Raw genomic sequence first — 22275 nt, 5'->3', positions numbered from 1 at the left:
ATGGTGGCCCTCACCCTCATCTGCCCGCAGCACTGAGTGCCACCCAACACTGCTTGCTGGCCCAGTGCCTGGAGAGGGGGGTCCTGCCCCAGCAGCTGGAGCTGGTGAGAACCGGGGCGGGGGCATGGGGGCGCGCTGGGCTCCGACCCCTGTGGACCCAGACCACCACAGCAGCCACACGCAGACTCATTCAGGGGTTAGGCTGGGTTCCTGCCTTGTGCCGGGTCTTTTCCTTGGGCCTGAGAACACAGGCTGGTCAAGTGGAGACTCCAACAGGTGATCACAGACAGTGCCCGGAGCGGGAGACACGCTGGGTCTTGTGTAGCTTATGTTGGCAGCTGTCGGGGCCCAGGGGTGTTCCCGAAAGGGGGCCCCTCCATGCAATTCAGGAATTAATGGATGAAGAGATGGGGTGGGTTTCCAGCCAGAATGCATATGCATTCTGCTTATGCAGAATTCTGCGTATGCAGGGGCTGGAAGCCCTTGGGGTGCAGGAAACCACAGGCCCCAGGCAGCGCAGGGAAGGGCGCATTTGGGGAGCTCGGTCCTTGGAGCCCCAGTTCTGCAGGGAGCAAGGCCCCAGGCTCAGGTGTGGCGGCGGGGGTGGGTGGGGTGGGGCGTGGGCGCCAGTGATCAGAGGCCCCAGGCTCCCACCCTCAGGGCAAGTCCCGCTGCTTCCAGCCTTGGGAGACCTGTGTGCTCGCCCCGGGTGATTCCTGACTGGTGGCGAGCATCTTAGAGCCGAACTACAACCAGATGGAGGACACAGGCTTCTCGCCGCCCCCAGAAGTCCTTTCCTGGCTGCAGCGTGAGCATGCGGCCCTCACCCGGAGCCTGGTGGAGAGCTGTGGGCTGGAGCTGCGGGGCCCGGGCCACTCAGTCACCCGGGACCCTGAGGCGGTGCCGCAGCTGTCTGCGCTCTACGCGCCCCTCGCAGGGCTGCAGCTGCTGGCTGAGCCCAGCCCCGCAGCCCTCCAGGCCGATGCCTGAGGAGGGTGCCCCATGCTCCCCGAGGGGCCCCGCCGCCTCGACTCCAGGGAGCGGCTGGCCCAGAGCCTCCACGCAGGTGGCCCCAGGTGACGGTGGGGCTCCGCCCGGCTCAGCTCACACTCGTCTCTCCTTCTCAGGACCGGCCCTCAGACCTCAGTCGCCCATCCAGGTCTGGGGCAGCGGGGGCCCCAGTTAGGCTCAAGTCTTACCTTGGATCAGATTCTTCCAGGAGGGCCTGTAGAGGCTGGTTCCGGAACACCCTCCCCATTGCCGACAGTTGGGTAGCTCTGGGCATATCCTGCCCTCTTTGTGCTGCTTTCTCCTGTAAAATCATCACCCCCCCAAAAACAGGGTGATCAGAATTCCTAGCCTGTAGGATTGTAGTCAGAATTTTAAAATTTGTAAATAAAGCGTTCAGCACAGTGCCTGGGCGTCGGCTCTTCCTGTGGCATGTCGTTGTTAGAATGGTATCGCTGTTGAGGAAGAAGCTGCCCAACCTTCTCCAGGTTCACAGAGGACTTGGCCGGCCTCCCCTTCATCTCAGCACCCTGCGCTCTCCCTCAGCCCGTTTCCCCACCTGTAAAACGAGAGCGGTGGTCAAACTGCTCCGAAGTTACCCAGCGGCACCGTTCAGGGATTTCACTACGGACCGGGGTGCAGGCTCAGGGCTGTGAGTGTTTGCGTGCACAGTGGGCAGTGTGGGTGTGCACAGGTGTGTGTCAGGCCATGCGTGGGGGGCCGAGGAAGAGCCTGAGGCCAGGACCAGGTCTCCCCACTCCCAGCACCGTACTCTTCCTAGAAGAGCCCACCCAGACGGAAATGAGTAAGCGCTCAGAGGCAGGGAGATCACCCAGCAGGAGCACTTGATATGTTCTCTTCTACCAGTGAAACTTGTCTGACAATCAAAACAGTGGTCACTGTAAAAAAAAAAAAAAAGTTTCAGAAAGGAATGAAGAACATTTTAATCTCCTTAATTCCACTTCTCAGAAATAACCAATATTGACACTCTGATGTTTATCCTTTCAGTAATTTTTCCATCACTCATATAAATTATCTTGCAGAAAGATTCAGTAACTTAGTTTGATACACTTACTTTTAAAAAAGTGTAGTATATTGCATGCCATTAAACAGTCTCTGTAACCTGAGAAGTGAGGTTTCAGGCAAGAGGATCTTCACAGATCTCACACCAATCTCTGGAAGGCCCTCCTCTGGAACCAATGCACCAATGTCAGGCTTTCACCACATTTGAGCGTCCTCAGTTCTGTCTGGAGAGTGTGAACTGGGGCTCCTCCTTGTGGGGAAAACAAGAACACACACGCTTTTCACTCTGCACTGCCGGAATTGTCCAGCCCATCAAATAAATCAAGCCTCCTGCATTGTTGCTCTGTGGGCTCAGAGAGGCCCACGTTTTAATAAGTTAATGAGCCACATGTAATTTAAAAAGGGATTAATTTTTAACTCATGTGTGTCTTAAAGAACATTAAATGAGTCCATATACATGATCTTCATGAAAATCCTTTCTTTCCCTCTCTAAACTTCATCACACAAACTGGCCAGTCTTCTCTCCCAGCAAAAGTCTTCCCTTTGGCTGGGGAGGGAATGGATGTCCAGTGGCAACAAAAGCCTTCTCTCTTGTGGTCTGGTGAGCACATAATATTCTTCTGTAACACATGTATCTTTAAGTTAAACTTTCTTGAAAAGCAGCTTTTGCCTCAAATGAAAGGTGGTCATAAATGAACTAACACTGTACTAATTAAATCAAACTGGTTCTATTGTAGAAAGTGAGGATTCTGTCATCAAAGCTGGAGAAAAATAATATGTTGGGCAAGGGCTCTGAGGCCAGAGATTTCGACTGAAAATTGGCCCTGTCAGTAGCTGTGTGACCTCAGGCAAGCTTCTCCACCTCTCTGAACATGTCTTCTCATTTTTGCGCCCCTTGAATAGCAAGCTTACATATGGTGGTTGCCTCCCTTTGGAGGACCACTAGCGAGTCCACCCACCGGCCCTCATGGGATGATTCTTATCTGAACTCTCCTTTCAGCAGCTAAGTCCAGGGCTCCAGGAGCTGTTAGCTTGGGGCTGGCCACAGAGCTGGGACAGCTGAGCTGCGCCGTGGCCCTGGGGGCCTGGGCACAGGCGCCTCTGCCGCCGTTGACCCCTGGGAGCAGCTCTCCCCTCTCAGGACCCCAGAAGCCAGTGTTGCCTCAACAGCTACTCCAGGTCTGAGGTGGGACCATGGAGATTGACTTTTACAGATGGGGGAAGTGGGGCCCAGGGAAGTTGTAAAGCAAGAGAGGGGCAGAAAGGGATCGAACCTGCAGAGTGGAGACTCTCCCCTACACAGACTGTCCTGCGGTCCACCCTCCTCAGCCCTACCTCTCCTCCAAGCCCCTCACGGCCAAATGCTCCCTGGAGGAACCCCCCCACCCCGCTACCAGACCAATGGATGCCAGGTGCCCGCAGCAGAAGCCCTGCCTGGAGCAAGGAGCCGGTGCTTCCGGGACCTAGAAACCACCCCTCACTCTGCAGGGCACGCTCCTGGCACCCGGCCCCAGCCCCGTCCTCCCAGGTGCTCAGGCTCCAGGCCAGGATGGCCCTGGACTCTTCTGTCACACACCCACATCCGGTCTGTGGAGGGTCCCTGGGGGCTCTGCCTTCAAAACATATCCCAGCTCTGGTCCCTGCTCACCGCGTCCACTCAACGACCCGCCATCATTTCTGCCTCGGTGACTGCAGTGGCTCGCCCGGCCTCCCTGCCTCTGTCCCTGGCACAGCGGTTGGAGTGAGCCTTATCAAATACATCAGATCCGGTCACTCCTCCGCTCTGAGCCTGCTAATGCGTAGACCGAAAGCCAGCCTTCGGTGGCCTCTCCAGCTCTGCCCTCCCCACTGGCTGCCTCTGCTCCCCACATGCCCTCTTCTTACCCCCAGAAAACTGCTGCTCTCCTCCACGAAAGCCCCACCCGGCACTCATCTTCGGTCCTAGGACACTGTCTAGGTGGGCTATGAACAGGTACTACAGTTTCTGACACCAGAATGTGCTGTGAGCACTGCTGGAATTACCACTAAACCAGAGCGCTGTGTTTAAAACAATTACGCTGCTAGTTTTGGTTTCAAATAGGCAGTTAATCGCCTGCCCAGTTAAGAGAAATAGCACTACCTCACAGTAAGTTTCAGTAATCTTGCCTGGAGAATCCCGTGGACAGAAGGTCCCGGAAGGTTACAGTCTATGGCGTCCCAAATCGGACACGACTGAGCGACTAAGCATACACACACACACAGGAAGTTCTGGCTTCCCAGGTGATGCCAGTGGTAAAGAACCTGCCTGCCAGTGCAGGAGACCTAAGAGACGCGGGTTCAATCCTTACGTCTAGAAGATGCCCTGGAGGAGGAAACGGCGACCCACCCCAGTAATCCTGCCTGGAGAATTCCATGGACAGAGGAGCCTGGCGGGCTGCAGTCCATAGGGTCGCACAGAGTTGGACACAACTGAGCAACTTAGCACCGGCACACAGCACCACAGTAAGTGGTGAGTGATTACACACTAGTAGCAATCACAGTAAGTGATTACTATTCATCAGTTATAGGATCTCTAAAGATCATTAAAACTGGGCATCTTTGCCCAATAATACCCTCCTGGACTGAGGAAAGTAGTCAGAACTGGTGCTGGGGACAACTCTGGGGTAAGTGGAAAACCATACACGTTCACGGACATGACCTCTGAAATAGGCTACAATACAGACATCATGAGGTCACAACGAGATGGGCAGGCGGCACTCCTGGTGCACACAGACGGTACAGCACCAGCCAGCACAGCCCCCAGGGCCGCGGCAGAGGGGCGGGTACTTCAAGTATTCCATTTCATAAACGCGGACACACGAGACTCGTCCCAAGTTACGAGTTTTAAACGCAGCTCCACCACCTCGGGAGTCTGCGTTGTGACTGTTCACACGAATGCGGCAGCATCTGGCAGACAGTGTAGATAAGACATGTACTGCATGACATGGAATCAAGAGTTAGATACTGTCTTCACTCTCATTTTACGGACTGGGCAGACAGAGTTCCAAAGAAGCAATGTGGGTGGGGTTTCCTGAGTTTTAATCTACAGGTCTTTCCACCGCCGTCTTCTAGGATCACCATGTAAAGACTGTGAAATATGTGAAATAAGGGATAATTTTCTAAGAATTTATGGAGTAGCAATCACTGCCATCTCAAATGGAATCAGTATGGCATTTCAACTTCAAAGACCTGGGTTTGAGCACAAATGCCTTAAGTCTAAAATACTTGGAGCAATCTTAAAATAGTCCAGCATGCTTCTTAATCCAAATCTCTAAAGTGGGAAAACAGCCAAGTGAGAAGTTCTACTCATCCAGAGATAGGTTGAGGGCTGCAGAAACAGGATGAAGAACACATCATGAGGGGTGTCGCCGGTGTAAGACAGGAAGCAACTTTATCCTATGAAGAAGGGAGGCATAGGGGCTGGGCACCGGATGAGTAAAGCGGTACCAACTAGGCTGTTTTAGAGATTGAGGGGGTAAAAGGCTTAGAGCAGTAGGAGATTCACCTGCAGAGCGGAGTCACGCCTCCCTCCAGCACACCGGGCAGACCTGCTTACTAAGCCTGGTCTCTTTCCTGATGAGCCCGTGGCCAGTCCCACAATCCTTCATTCTGAGGATAGACATGAATAAAGATCAGATCTGGAGGACCTTCTTACTATCTGAACGGTAAATACTAAACCAAACTAAACCTACTTTCTGGAAGCAGAGATGGCTCCTTATAACTATGCAGCACCGTGCTTCCCACACACGGAAACTGTTGTTCCGTGGTTCCAACAACCTCAACCTCTTTGAGGTTCTCAAAGACACCTGTTGTTGGAACTAGAGATCGGTCAACTTTCTGAGGGCCATATGGCCTGTCACAAGAATTCCATTCTGCTGTTGTAACGCAAAAGCAGCCAAAAGTAACATGTAAACAAATGAATGAGGCTGTGTTCCAGTAACATTTTATTTATGGACACTGGAATTTGAATGTCATGTATTTTACACATGCCACAAAATACAGTTTTGACTTCTGCCAACCTTTTAAAAATGTAGAAACTATTCTTAGTTCTCAGGCTGTACAGAAATAGGTGGCAGGAGGACTGGCTCGCAGAGGAGTTTGCTGAGGCCTGGTCGGAGGTTGAAAGAAACTTCTACTTGTTCTCTGATGTGGAGACCACAAAATACATTAACTGCAAAGGCCACAGCAGTATTACTGCATCTACTTCAGCCGCGACATCATTTTTAATTTATATCCATTCAAGCACTTCCACTTGGCACCTCCTTAGATCCAGGTACTGGGAAAAATCCTTGGGACGCTGAAGGGACATCAGATGAGGCTCTTAAGTTCTCACGGGATGAGGAAAGCAGGCCGGTGAGACGGCAGCACTGTTGGATGAGACACTTGTATGAGGTCTTAGGGCTGCCATGATGAACTAGCCTCAACTGCATGGTTTAAAGCAAGGCGTTTCTTCTCTCCCAGTCCTGGAGGTCAAAATTCTGAAACCAAGGTGTTGGCAGGGTTGGTTTCTTTGGCGAGGCTCTCTGGGAGAAAGCTCCCCCGCTTCCAGTGCTGCCGGCGACTCTGGACCCTCAGTGTGCAGACACACAGCTTCCTCCACCTTCACACGGTTCCTCTTACATTCGGTTTAGGACCCCATGTAATCCAGGATGGTCTTATCTCCGGATCCTTGACTTAATGTCAGCTGCAAATACCCTTTTTTTCCAAATGACGGGGCATCTCCAGGTTCCAGGTGGACTTACCTTCGGGGAAGGGGGCCTATTTAACCTTACATCTTTCTTTATTGGAAGGTGGCTCGTGTTATCCCCAAGGCTTTGTCAAGGAGGCGACACAAGCTGATCCTCCAAAGACGAGAGCTGCCATTCCTCAGACGAACGTGAGGGAGGAAGGGGATGACAGGCTCACGGACCAGTGGGACCCAAGTTACGAAGTGTCATACCGAGTAGAACAATCTGAGCAGCACACAGTTGAGCCTGGCTGGTTGCAGGCTGTGGGTGGCAGAGAGGGAGGCTGAGGCCAGAGAGGTGACAGAGCAAAGATTCTACCACGACAGGCTGTGGGCATGGTCATTTGGTACTAGTGAGCCAGAGACATGGATGGAATTCTCTGGCATTTTCTCCCATAGATAACCCTTAACCCAGCATGGGTGGACTAGACAAACTTTAAGCAGCTTCTCCCCATTAGGACACTTTATGGTTAAGATTTATGATCTTAAAGTAATAAGCACACGAAGTTTCCTACCACTAGTGACACTGCGGCCTTCAGTTTCTCCTCAGAAGTCCCTCATATACTCACTCTCCTCCCAGTACTCAGGACTGTTCTTCCCTCCACATACTATTTCAAATTGCAACCTTTCAGTTCCTGAGAACTGCCCTTTGAGCAAAGGTGTAGTTTCCCTTCTGTTGCTACATCCATGCAAGAGTAAATCAAGGATAAAAGTCAAGTATGACAAGATTACTAGGTCTTATCTTTTCTGGTGGCTCAGTTTCGGTCAAGAATCCGCCTGCAACGCAGGGTTCAATCCCTGGGTCAGGAAGATTCCCTGGAGAAGGAAATAGCTACCCACTCCAGTATATAGCCTGGAGAAACCCATGGACAGAGAAGCCTGGTGGGCTACAGTCCAAAGGGTCACAAAGAGTTGGAAAAGGACTTGGTGGCTAAACCACCACCACCACTAGTCTTGTTGTACTCAGCAAGATTTTTAAAGCAATTAAAGTAATAAAAAAGACCCAGCTCTCCCCTAAAAGAAGAGGGGAAAATGTACTGTACACATACGTTCCAAAAAATACACACAGGGAAAACTCTAGAGACCCAGAAACAAAATATCAGTAAACCAAACCACACTTAGAAAAATGAAAGCTGATTTTTATTTTATCATCAACAGCCATTCTTTAAACATGAACATGCATACGTAATATTCTACGCACACATCACAGTTTTTTAACGTTAGTTAATAAAGGTTAAACACACAACATACATCCTTACAAAAAAAGTCAAAATGCAAACTTAAAACTTTAAACAAAAGTCTTACTAATTTAAAAAAAGTGTGTGTTGGGTACCATTTGTACAACACAGTTAATTTAAACATTTTTATTTTGGCTGCACATGAAAAAAGCGGCAGTAGAAAATAAAGTCATTGAGGGTTTTTAAATAGCAGAATAGGCAGTTTTGCCATGCAGGAGAAGCAATATTAAATATTAGTTTTCAAAAAAAATCCACATTTAAAAATATTTAGTTCAAGTCACAGAATTTTTCTCAGTAGAGACCCCAATGCGATGCATAATTAGCTGCCTTAGATGGCCTGTTTGAAAGGACAATATCCCTTCAGAGTATAACTTTACTGATTTTGGCACAGAAAAGAAGTCTTAAGATCAAGAACATGATTAAAAAAGAGGGAGAGGAACAGAGGAAAGAAATAAAAAGCAAGAGTAAATGAGATAGTAATTGCAATCACTAAAAACTGTGCATTCTCAGTCACTGCAGAATACTGTCTTCTGTCTACAGCAGGTGCTTGTCCAGAACTGTTATTGCAGCATGGATTTAATCTGCTTGGAGGTAGTCTCATCATTCAAATGTTTTGTTGTGTACCTATGAGGGGAAAAACATCCATTTTAGGGGGTTAAAAAAACAACCACAACCTGCATCAGGTTCTGTAATTACGGTAAGAGCAACAACTAGCCAGGAGATCTTGTCTTACAAAAGAAGGCCTCTTCCGTCCCGCTTTACCCCATTTCAGTCCCTGCTGGTTGATGTGCCTCCTACCTTTAAACAGAACATCCAACGGCGGCTTTACTTATTTAGAACTACCTCCCTCATTGAAAAGGTTTGGTTAGATTCTACAGTAAACAATTATCTATAACTTCCCTCTCAAAGGAAAATAGCTGTCCAGTATCAAAGGCTGGCAAATTATAGCCCATGGATCAAATCCAACCTATCATCTATTTTTGTATGGCCTATGAGCTAAGCATATTTTTACATTTTTAAATGGTTGAGAGAAAAAGTAAAAAAAAAAAATAGTACTTCACGTTAATGTGGAAATTCCATCAAATTCAAATTTCAGTGCTTATAACAGTTTACTGAAACAGAGCCATGCTGATTCACTTAAGTATCGTCTATGGTCACCTTCCTGCTACAAGTGAAAGTGAAGTCGCTCAGTCAATCCGACCGACTCTTTGCGACCCCATGGACTGTAGCCCACCAGGCTCCTCCATCCACGGGACTCTCCAGGCAAGAATACTGGAATGGGTTGCCATTTCCTTCTCCAGGGCAGAGTTGAATAGCTTGACAGATGCCACAGGGCCTATAAAGCCTAAAATATTTGCTTTTTCTCTGGTCCTTTACAAAAACAGTTTACAAACTCCTGTTCTCCTTTGTATTTAAGACAGTTCATCCTCACATTTTCATCAAGAAAAGGCTAACGGCATCTAATACAAGTGAAAATAACGCAACGTATATGTGAAGATGAACGGCATTATTTCACTTTACAAAATGCTTTCTTAACAGTATCTGCTTCACTCTGAGTGAAGCATGTTAAGAGCTAGGTTGGTTTAGTTTAAGCAGTGTTCTCAAAGTACCAACATTATCTACAACACACAGGGTGCTTGTTTATAAAATGAGGTGCCTACGCCACATCCCCTCCCCAGACCTAACGGAGAGACTAGACTCTCTGGTAATCTGCATTTCCCTTCCATCCAGATGATTCCGGAGTGCAATGACTAATCTCAGAGTAAACCTGCAGCTTGATAATGCAGTATCAAGTATATGGGATTTTAAGAATAAAACCCTGAATCTGAAGATAGACTCCAACATTTATTAGTTGTACCATCTTTAAGTCTCTCAAGAGCTTCAGGTATCTACTGTAGGATGGAGACACCCCCACTGGCCCATACCACCAGCTACCTCACTAAGCTGTGGTGAAGAGGCAATATAGCCTCAGACATGAAACTGCATGGTAAATGTACGGTGATATAAAACTGTTACTAATTATAACCACTACTACTTCACAACAGGTATGCTGGTTAACCTCACAAAATCTCCCGGGGGGGAAATAACAAGCGGACATAGCATATGTGCTTCACTATGAGTGAGAACAGCTCAGGAGTTATCTCTGCAGTGAAGTTTTATTTTCTGACTTCTACGGTATTATTTAGAAAGGAAACCTACAGCTACGCTCTCGCCTCACCCGGCAGAGAGTGCGTCTTCTCCCCCTTTCTCTCAAACACAGCGTGTGTGGGGGGGACATCAACACCTCTGTACTCACTGCCACTGCCCTCCTCTGTCCCACACCACATTACTTTTACACTGTGAAAAACAGAAGTGAACTCTGTGTTTTAAATTACTGTTGGAAGCACAGTCTCTTCAGGGTAAATAAATGTTACACTAAAACTTCCTAGACCTCTGTTATTTCTTACTTTAGGGAAAAAAGAGTTCCTGTCACTTGCTGGCTTTTGAAGAGCCTAGCCAATCAGAAAGGAAAGGGCTTGGGAGACAGCTCAGGCTGACTGCGACATGGGGAATCCTCGGAAAGGGATCAAGCAGCAAGAATCACAATACCGTAAATATTGATACAATCAGTGAGACGTCTCCAGAGTAAAAAATTCAAAGAACTTAAGGTTTTTGATAGGCTTATGGTTGAAACAGTTTGACATAAGGATTTTTTTTTGGTTGTTATTTTATGTTCCTTAATCATTCTGGTTTTCACTTAGAATACATCTTCTTTTTATTTTAATTGAAGGATAATTGTTTTACTACACTGTGCTGGTTTCTTCCAAACAACGAGAATCAGTTGTTAATTATACATACATATATATATATATATATATACATATATATATATCTCCCCTCCCTTTTGAGCCTTCTTCAAACCCCCACCCCCAGAATAGACCATCTTTATGTAGACAGTCACTGCTTATAGAATACTTTTCATCATCTTAATAAAATAATTTCACGGTTCCACGCAGCTGAAATGACACAGCCTAGATTCTGCTTAATGATGCACCAGATGTGACTAAGTGTCCAAAAAGAATAAACTATCTATTTTGCTCATGAAACATGTGAAGAAGGTAATACTATATTGGAAATCAGTTTATTCTGTGAATTACAATGCACTACAATGGCCTATGACTTCAAAAAGTCACTGAATAAATATCTGCGTTCACACAGTTTTTGTGTTCAAAACATAAAACAATCGAGTAACAAGCAAATCATCTTTTACATTATGGAAATGATAACTAACAATTAAATCTCTGTAGTCAAGACTCTATAATGGGTTGAGATTTTCACTTAAAAATAGTCCAGGATTCGAAGGAGCTTTAGTAACTAAATCAAGTAAGTCTAAACTGAGAAGACAGACATCAACTAATGACTGCTTTATTTTCATTATAAAAAATGCACAAAAGTAATAAAGATCTGTAGTATAAACACAGAAATATAATTATACTATACTAAGGGAAAAGTTCAGCTATAAAAGTTTTTATAATATTATTTTGTAAAAGCTAACTTTTATATAAAGCTCTGACTATATACAAGTATTTTAAGAAGAAACTGGAAGGATATGCATCAAAATGTTTAAAAAAAAACAAAACTGGAAGGGTATATACCAAAATGTTAATAGCAGTTTATTTCAAAATAGTGAGGGTTCCATATTTTCTTCTTAAACTTTTCCTGTTTTCTGAGTTTTATACAATTGCTTTTATTAAAACAACAAATAAGCAGTCCTTCCTTTGAGGTGGGCAGAAAAGTGAAAGTCACACTCCACGGCAAAGAAATGAAACTTCTATTTTCAGTGGGACACATACACACATACATTCTTCATTATAAAAAATACTGTGACCAATATTTGAAAGCAAGACTACCAATAAGCAACATGAGATCTTCACATTTCTAACATTTATGTGTTATTCACACACTGAAACATCTTAACATGTTCATCCTATCCATGTGTACCTGTGCGTGTACTCACCTGAGAGCATTGAGAAGACCTTCTACACTGTTCGGAGGTTGGTCCTTAAGAACCTTGATACAGCCTTTCATCTAAGTAGAAAACAAAACAGAAAACATGAAACACTGATTTTTCATCTAACATTCATTCTCAAAACAGTTAATAGTGTTAATATTTCTCAAAACAGTCATTCTCAAAACAATTAATAACAGTTAAACCAGCTCCATAACTATGGCACTCATGAGAAATTATACACTAGAAATGTCAAAACAATTATTCTTAGAATAGGGGGGAAAAATCTACCCAAGTGTTATTTTCAATTTGTCAATCAGGCAAAACTTTCTGGAAACCAAATCAGACGAACAGAAGTGCCAAACACACTAACGAGAAAACGAAGGGTTTACTAATACAGGACTTTCTGGAAAAGCTGCTGAGAAGCCTTTTAAAGGACAGAACGGACACACTGGTAAGAAAAAGAAGCACCTTCCAGGTAGATGAACCCAATAAAAAAAGTAAGGAAGCTCATCACATGCAGAGGGCTAAAGTGAATCACACAGGGCAGTTCACAGAAGGCCTCAAAAGCCAGGAGGACTCATGGGGAACTGATGGGGATGGCAGCAGAGACTTGTCACAGGCTTCACAGAAAGGGAACAACTTGATGAAAATGATCCGCAAGGAAGATGAGCCTGATTACTGTGAGAAAGCAGAGCATGGCAGAAACACTACAGGCTTTGGAAGCCATGGAGACGAGGGTTCAAAATCCAGGTACCATTCACTAGCAGTTACATTAAGAAATCTCCCTAAACTTTATTTCTCTATTAATACAGGGGAAATAACACCTACATCCTAAGAGTATTTTCAAAGTTAAATGAGAGAACAAATGTTAAAATTCCCAGGACACAGTAATGGTTCAAAAAATGTTGATTTATTTCTCTTTACATAGGATAGATGAAGATAAGAAGACTGACTAATCATCAGTCCTCTATACACGAAATGCCAAGAGTCTGTCAAAGGGTAACTGGAAGACAATTCTCAGTAAATACTGGTTAAAATTCTCATGAACCAGATATGAGAGTGAGGCGAGAAATTACAAAGTAGAAAAACTCAGGCTACAACCACAAATTATGATGACTGGGAGGAGAAGGGACAGTATATAGTCTTCAGCTTTCTTCACTGGGGCACCTCTACTGGCTTTTAATACATACTTGAAAGTAAAGCTTTTGTTTAAAAATGGCCTTCGGTCAAAGGAATGAAAGGATACAATAAAAAGATTTTTTTATGTTTCATTATTTATTCACACATACTGCCAAGTATGTGGAGGTGCCACTTGATGAATGAGGCTTCCCCACAAGGAGATACTCTAAAACTGCCGTTACCTTCCCTCATTCTACTCCACCTGTATCTGGGTTATAAGAAATAACATGAGAGGAGAGAAAACCAAAACCTACCATTATCACAAACTATAAAACTAAATTCTGAGACAGAGTGTAGCTGGCCAGCTCCTTAAATAAAAGTCTATGGTTTCCACTTATGTTTGAAATTACTGGGAATTACATAAAAAACAAATATAACTTACATCAATTTTTGAAGTTTTGGCAAATGCTCCCACTGGATGCACGTGGTCATAGAGTATTATGACGCCCACCATTACCCTCAAGCAGAATGACACTGTCTCTTCATTTGTAAATCTGCTTCTGTATTCCCTGGAGGGTAGGAAACATAAAAGTGGATGAGGCCCATCACAGACTCAAGAGCTGGCTGATGCTCAAAAGTTCTATCCTGCTGATATATAAAAGGGATGCTGAGACTATACCCTCACCTTCTCTGCAACGAGATTCCCAGAGAAATGAGGGGGTGGAACAGTTATCACTTCCACATTCTGGTCTCTATATGCATGTTGGTATATCTCGCCCCTTCTGCTCAGTGGAGATCAGACAATTTTAGAGAGATTAAAAGTAGCCCCAAAGTAAAAGTTTGGGGAGGGGTGCTTTGAAAGGCTGTCATCATCAATGTGATGAGAAAAGCCACTAGCTTAATAGAGAAAGTATTGGCATTTATAGATGCTAACTTGATCTAAACATATTACTGTATTGCAGGATTTTAATATTCTAAAATTCAATCATAGTCTTCTCTCAAATGGGAAAAAGGAAACAGCACTTTTAGTCTACAAGGAAGGCAATGGCATAGCAGAAAGAGTCCAGACCACAATGGAGACACCCAAGCAGGTGTGTGAGGTCAGTCACCGTGCACAAGACCCTTCACTCCCCAGGACCCTGCTCCCCTAGATGAGAATGACGACGTTATGATGATAAGCAGTTGCTCTCTTACTTCAAAAGGTTTCCCAATAAGATGAGCATACAATATTGTTTTGGGAAAAAAAAGCTCCACAAAACTAAAGTTATATAATAAAATCATACTATTCAGGAATATAGGAAAAATTCCTTCTGCCTGCTGACAGGAAAATCCAGACAGAAAACATTGTGGTATATGTTACAAATGGTTTGACAGAGAGGAGAAACCCAGAAAGAATTTAGGTTAGTGTCAGGGAGAAAAAAGAAGACTGAGAACTAATAACTAATGTTGAGAGGAAGGGATAGCATTTAAGAATATTTCTAGCCCTCTAGCAAAAAGGCAAAGTGCTCTTTGAAAAGGAAAGAGAATATCTGAGAGGCAAAACCAGACGAGCTTTAAAGTTCTTCCCCCATCCCCTCAAAAGCACGCAGAAACCCTATTCCGAAGCATGACGGTCTGATGAACCTGAAAACCAAATGTACTTTATACATTTAACCAGAACCTACATTAAGCTGTGTAATTATTTTAATTTTATTATATACTTGGGATATATTTAATTCCACCTCCCAAATATGACATATTCATAACTTTGTCAATCATTTCAACAGGACTGTTCAAGTGAAAAACATCAGCAAATACTCACGGTGTTTCAAGCATGACTCTGCACACACTAGCCATGGTGCTTAGACAATCTGTGGTATTTTCTATTGGTAAATTTTTATTCTGCAAAAGTGTACAGAGAACAAAAGAGAGATGAAGAGCTGTTACTTAAGAAAAATTTAAAACCTAGCATAACATGAAAAATTATCAACTTTAAAATCTGATTCCTCCTCTAAATTTTGTTTTAAAAAATGCACTAGAAAAAGAAATGCACTAGATTCCAGGTATTGTTCTAAGCTCTGAGGACACAGCTAGGAGCAAGACAGCTGAGATCCTCCCATCTCTCAAGAAGTCCTTACATTTGAGAGCTGGGCAGGAATAGCCACAACATGCAGACAAGGCCCCAAGAGACACACGACACGTGGATTTGATCCTAAGGGCCCTGGGAAGTCGCTTGGAGACCTTTCCCCCCATCAAAACTTATTTTTAATTGAAGGAAAACTGCTTCACAATATTTTTGGCCTCTGCCATATATTAACGTGAGTCAGCCATAGGTATACATGCGACCCCCTCCCTCAACTTCCCAAGCTGGAAACCTTTACGCCAAGAACGAAGGGAATGTGGTCTGGGTCTTGAGACTACTTGGCTACACTCAGGAGACAGGCCCACAGTGGGTCAGAGCATGAATGCAGAAATCCAGGCAAGAAGAGGTGGGGTGCTCCAGAGAGGCAGCTTGAGGTAGTAAAGGGTCAAGTTCTCAGACTCAGGGTACACTTTAATAAGGAGAACCAATAACACTGCCTTGTCTGAGGGAGTGGACGTAGGGATGAGATAAAGAAAGGAACCGGGGATGAAAGACCTTAAGTCATCTGCTTGTACAGTGTGAAGACTTCACTGTGGTCAGCAGACCATGGAGGTATCGCCTATCCATCCCAAGGGTGACTGCCGACAGGAGGCAGGCGTGTACACGTGGGTCTCAGGGGACAGGACCAGACGCAGCGCACAAGGTGCCTCTATCAGCTTAGAGGACCTGAGGCGGACTCACTGAGCCCATCCTATCTGGACACAGGCTGAAGAGGAATGACACAAAGAGTAACTTCCTAGGCAATGCCTACCTCTGACACAAACTTCGTTGTAGCATCACTTAAGGTTTTCAGCATTGGGGTTGCCTCAGCATAAAACAAAGACATTCGATTTGCCAATTCATTATTTACTTCATTTTCTCCTTCTGCCTGTGAGGAAAATAAGGGCACTTAATATCAGCTCCTAAGTTATTAAAATAATATTATAAAAGGATCTAGGCAAGGTGCCTATCTAATGCTTCTTAATCTATTAATAATAAATATGCTTACATTTTAGAGCCTCAAATGTACACAACACTTACATTACCTTTAACAAGAAAAAGATTAAAATATAAAGAAATTTTTTTAAAGTTTAACTTTTTAAAAAATATTTTAAATGATATTAAACCATGAAATGAAACTTGAATGGGCTGCCTGCTGTATACAAGAGACCATCTCAATGCCACAGAGGACAGAAATATGACTATGACATCAAACGCTATTAGGAGCAAGCAAGTATCCACATACCTTATCTTAGTAACATGCTAAGAGACGAGGAATGAAGTGGGGGATGAGGGGAGGACCAAGACTGGAAGGAACTAAACAGATGCATGGAAGGGCTAGGCTTTGGCAGATGTTGATGAGCAGGTACACGGGACATTTCAACCAGTCAGGGGGCAGAACATGCTTTCAAATGACTTGGCAGAGTGTAAATTCAAATAGGTCAGTTGTAGTAAGGGACAGCAACCAGTGAAAGAAAGCTGGAAGGGAAAGCTGGGGTCAGACTAAATCTTAGCTTCAGGTCATATTTTTCTTCTGTAGGTAATGGGAAGCCACTTAGCATTAGAAGAAAGGAGTAACAATTTAGCCAATCTTCAAAATAAAGTTAACTATTGACGGCAGACTGTACCAAAAAGAAAGAGACAGTATGCCAGAAAATAAGTTCTGCAGCTACAGAACAGTTGCCAAAAACAGTGGGAATTAGGCTCTTAACTTGGACAGAAGTACTAAGAGATGGGAAGGGGGGCAGTGAAGAAATCTGAGAAAAATGGCACTTGACAGCGACTGAACTGACCTATAATTAATTACTGAGAGCAAAGGGCACTACAAAGATGATCTCAGTGCCTCTGGTCTTGAATGATGGCAGGATGGCTACAAAGAAAACTGGGTCATTTTACTTTACATAGTGAGTATGAAAAAGACAGACAATAAGGTCAGCCTCACAGAATAAAGTGGCTTATGCAAAACCAGACTAATACATCTAACAGACGCTTCATTAAAAGAAATCTTTCTGATCCAGGCCTGTCTTAAGAACGATGACTTCATAAAATACTTACTCAATGGCCTCCTTTGGTTTTGTTTTTTAACTGGAGGACAACTGCTCTACAGTATTGTGTTGGTCTCTGATGATCCTTTGGCTTTTTTTTACCTTTTATGCCACTTGACACTCCTTACAAACTTACACAGTATTTTTTCACTAAACTATCTACTTGAGGCCAGGGATGATCCTAGAAATTTTCTGTTTTTCATACAGATTAGCACACTATAGGTCCTAAAAATATCTGGAGAAAAAGATAGTATTTTTCTCACACTTAACGTGGCATTTGATGTCTAGGAGAAAAGAGTATTAAACAGCTTAAAATGAGACGTCAAGAGGCTAACAAGCCAGAAGAGATGCTACGCTAGCCGAGCAACAGGCTCAGAGCCATCTTCTCACACGGCAGTGTCAGACACAGACGTGCTTGAGGTCCAAGACCCCGCTCCCCTTCCTGCCAGGGTTAGTGCTGTTCCTATCCCGGGTCAGCCTCTCCCCAAGAGTCTTCCAATCTAAGAACATGGGGACAAATAACTCATAGCCACTAATTCACGAAATTTTTCTGCAGTTAAAATGAGAAAACAAGGAGAAATAGATCTGTATCAATGTTATACAGACAAAAAGCAGTTTTACTGAAGTAGCTGTGGAACAAAGAACCAAGTGGTAAATCCCATATGGTTTGTTACATTTTGCTCTTTCTTCCCACAGCTGTGGATGACCATAATTATTAACTTTACTACTATCTTTAGCTTTATCTGAATGAGTTAATAAATGAATGAATCAAAGATTAAACTGAACAAATCGAGATATGAATTATTATTATCACACCATAATTCAAACTTTAACTTACTGGAACATTATTAATCCTCATGCGACTCAATGTTCTTCTGTAATAGCTGAAGTCATTCTGTATGGCAGGATTTGTCATCTAAAGAAAACATTTATGAAATAAAAAGTTATTTACTAAAGGGTAGTATAAAAATTAAATGAAGTATCTACTAGAGTTGTAATTAGTTAATTTACATTCTCGAATTTGTAATACCACTTTAAGAACTAAAACCGTTATCATCCAAGATGACAATCTGCACTTAAATTATGTAACACTGTGCTTACTACACTGATTTGCTAACTGTCTCATGATGGACACAGAAGACTGTGCACACTGGTTTTCAGTCACAGTCAGTACACTGTCCTTCTTTCTTCTCATTAATTTCAGGTAACATATGAAAAGGCTGCTCACCAAAAATGGTATTACCAAACAGACAAAAACAAAAAGGAATGTGTAGCCACTTATTGTGGATTATTACAATTAATATACAGGGCAGTTGTCAAACAAACTAAAATTTTATAAACAAACCATTTGTGTTCAAAGTATGAATAAAGGAGAATAGCTGTCTATGATATAATGTTTATAAAATGCTGGAATTAGGAATCCAGCTCTTCCATTTTCTAAACAAGGTACGTGAGGTGCTGGAAAGTCAGAGGACCCACCTCATCATTAGTTACTATGATAGAGCCTAAAGTGGAATTAAGGTCTCCTGATATGGAATTTAATGCTTCTTTCTTTAAATGCACTCCTTCTAGCAAAAAAGATGTTTATAAGTAGATGGGGGGAAGGGGAGGGTGTGAGAAAGAAGACAGAAGAAGGGAAGAAGGTAAAGAAGGAGAGGGGTAGGAGAGAGAAAGAAAAATCAACATTTTTATATATTAATAGAAGAATGCTGGAAAAAAAAACTGGGGATGAGCAGAAAAGAAAAAATATTAGAAGATGTCAATATTGTTGTTTCAGAGATGCTTTTTAAAATGAAGTTAAATGAAAACTGAATACTGAGCAATTTGCTGTTTGCTATGCTACACCAAAAAGCCTTCATAACTTTTAAATCCAGCTTTCCATTTTTGCTGCGGAAGAGCAGACATCATTCCACCACATTTTAATAAGGGCTCCAGGCATTTCCTCCCAGTACTCATTGAAAGACGCATGATTTTCATAACAAGGAGGACCAGCAGGACAATCCTACCTTGAGTTCATCAAACCGGAGTGTAAAATGAAGAATTTCTGCGAACTGTTTAGCAAGAGCCTGCTCTCGCTCTAGATGCTGGGTGGGAGAATACGGGGTACTTGTCAAGGCTCCCAGAAGACCTCTTAACGCTGCTTCTAAAGAACGAAACGTTAAGATGTTGTTTCTATCTATTTATTAAAAAGTGAGCATTTTAAAAATGTTTTGATTTCAATTTCCATAAAAATAAGTTTTCTTTAAAAGCTAGATTATCTAAACATACACTCAAACTGAGTACTGTTTACTAGAATAGAAACCCTGAAGTGACTAACTCGATTTCTGTAAACCCAAATTCAGAATCATGAAGAATCTGAATCTGAATGAAATATCAGGATCAAAGGACATATCTTACAACATTATTTTCACATTCTACACAGTGTTGATTTTTATGAAATGGTAACTGTGACTCTGTCTTTTTTGGTGAAACTATGGTCAGTCATGTCTATATGTGGGCATGAACGAATTACCAACTTCACATACTTTGTGCTGTTTATTTATAACCACAAACTACGTTCTTTCAGCTATGAAAAGAAACCAAATACGTGGTTTAATAATTAACTTCCTAAGTGTTGCACAGCTTGCTATCTCAGGGCCATAATATAAATATTCTAATTCATTACACAAATAAAATTGTCCCTTGAAACAACTGCTACTTTTGGAATGCCAGGCTAATATTGTGTTTAAAAATGGAAATACTAAAAAAAAAACAAAAAAACAGAAATACTGATTTCGATTCAAAGAAATCCCAGAAATCAAACTAATACTCTTACATACTACACAATCATACAAGAAGCCTAGATTCTATTCAGAGAAAACAAAGTTTATAAAGTTAGATGGTGGTCTGCTATTTATGAAAATATGTTAGATTAATAAAAGATATTTATTAAGGAAAACAAATTTATGTCATCAGCTTTTAAAAAGCTGAAAAAATTAGCAACTTTTACCATTTATTTATGAGACGGGATTATGAACTAACACCCATACTTGTGCACTTAACCTAGTCTGTCATTTAACTTTCACTGTCAACTATGACATGGGCATTACAGATGGATAAACTGAGTTTCAAAGAGGTCAGACCCCCAAGGGTATATTTCATAAATGCCAAGTGCTTCTGACTTCACAGCCCCATTATTTCCACCATAATAAGCTGTTTCTCATATAAAATGACATTCTAACTAGCCTTCCATAACCTTATAAAAGATTAAATTACTGATTAGTACCAAGAGTAAGTACTCTTTATGCGTCTATTATGTGCCAGGTACTGAGCTAGACACTATTTGTAATCCACACAGTAACTTCAAATGACAGTTATCATCCTTTTTTAATAGTAAGTTAAAAAAACGTATTGATGGTCTCATATGTGTCAGGCAGTGGGTAAACAGATGAAGACGGACACACCCTCTGCTCACTCAGAGACTAATCACACAGAGAGCAGACAGACAACTTACTACAGCTGGGATATGTACTTAGAAGGGTATGGTACCGTGGAAAAGTATAAAAATGGAGCTTCACCCAGTTGCAGACTCAGGGAAAGACCTGCCTGAATACATGACACCTGAACCGAGACTGGACTGTGCACTAAGAATGAGCAAGAGTCTGCAAATAGACAGGGCAGGGAGCCCAATCCTGAACTGAGAGGAGCAAGACCAAGGAGACAAACTGCAAGACAGCAACGCAGGTGGAACAGAGGCAAGAAGGAGAGGAGCCTGAGACTAAAACCACACGCCTATCATCTGTGTCCCACACAAAGCACGCTGGCCTTGTCACCTTAGTGTCCCTACAGAGACTAAGCAGGGTGGTGACACCATCAGATTAGCATTTAAACTCCACTTCGGACTTCCCTAGTGGTCCAATGGTTAAGAACCTGCCTGCCAATGCGAGGGACTCCAGTTCAATCCCTGGTCCAGGAAGATTACACATGCCGCAGGCAACGAAGCCTGCAAACCACAGGCTTTGAGCCTGGGCACACACAGCCTGTGTTCCACAAGAGAAGCCACTGCAATGAGAAGCCCATGGCACCGCAATCAGAGAAAGCTCTCAAGCAGGACCAAAGGCCCAGCCAAAAATTAACAAATGATAAAAAATTAAACTCCACTTCATCTGCAGCATGGAGAACGGACTGTGGGAGTATGGATGGCTTATCGAGTGGAGAAATAATGACAGATCAGGCCACAAAGTAGATCCAGAAGGGGGAACAAGGCATGATGGAAGAGGAGGCTCCTTCAGAGACCAGAGCCATATATTCTCTTACCGACCGCCAGCCATCGACCAGTCTGAATCCTCAGGAGAGAACCCAAAGGATATGGACTGCAGGGGATTTGAAACACCCAAGAGAGATGACCACCATTACTGTGGGCACTTCAGAACCTTGTGAATAGGTTTTGGTGAATTAAGCCCACTGAGGAGGAGTCACCATGTTGGACAGACTCACTCACTACTACGATCCCTGGAGGTGGCCGCTCTAAGCCCCTGGGACAGGATGAAGACTAAGGAGACACAAAGCAGCTTGTGTACTATCTGGACACACAACGTTTCCTTAGACAGCTGCCTCAACTGGGAAGGCCTCTGATTGAAACAAGCAAGTACAGGATGTTTCTTAGGTCAGCAAGGTTAAACCATGTTGGCAAAGCTCAGTATCTTCTGAATTAGTCAAGTGGTCCCTCTCCTGGAGTCCACCCCATGGCTGATCCGTAGTGCTCGAGCCAAGCGACCTCCTCTTTGAAATTCTGAAGGATCACGAGCATCTTCACAGTTTGTGTGGTGCTCCGTGTTCTGTGTGCAGTGTTCATCCTCATCTCTGGCCCAAAGAGAGGCAATGCCCAAACTACCGCACAACTGCACTCATCTCACACACTAGTAGAGTAATGCTCAAAATTCTCCAAGCCAGGCTTTAGCAATACGTGAACTGTGAACTTCCAGATGTTCAAGCTGGTTTTAGAAAAGGCAGAGGAACCAGAGATC

The 22275-nt window shown here is 43.5% G+C and overlaps 1 protein-coding gene across 7 annotated transcripts in view; it reads right to left on the bottom strand.

The window, feature by feature from the left end:
• Positions 1–7893: 7893 nt before the first annotated feature.
• CYRIB (CYFIP related Rac1 interactor B) overlaps positions 7894–22275 on the bottom strand; it is a 143092-nt gene continuing 128710 nt past the window's right edge. For all 7 annotated transcript variants that reach the window (XM_043880546.1, XM_043880548.1, XM_043880547.1 and 4 more), the window contains 7 exons: positions 19276–19412; positions 18108–18185; positions 15997–16113; positions 14925–15004; positions 13566–13692; positions 12011–12081; positions 7894–8637 (listed from right to left, as the gene is read on the bottom strand). In XM_043880546.1, the coding sequence (XP_043736481.1) occupies positions 8574–8637; positions 12011–12081; positions 13566–13692; positions 14925–15004; positions 15997–16113; positions 18108–18185; positions 19276–19412 (674 nt within the window). In that variant the 3' untranslated portion in view covers positions 7894–8573. The remainder of the gene's footprint in view (positions 8638–12010; positions 12082–13565; positions 13693–14924; positions 15005–15996; positions 16114–18107; positions 18186–19275; positions 19413–22275) is intronic.

The sequence above is a fragment of the Cervus elaphus genome, chromosome 21 (assembly GCF_910594005.1).
Source record: "Cervus elaphus chromosome 21, mCerEla1.1, whole genome shotgun sequence".
Taxonomy (NCBI): Eukaryota; Metazoa; Chordata; class Mammalia; order Artiodactyla; family Cervidae; genus Cervus; species Cervus elaphus.
Note: the sequence above shows the minus strand (reverse complement) of the source record. Positions and strands in the feature narration are given on the sequence as shown.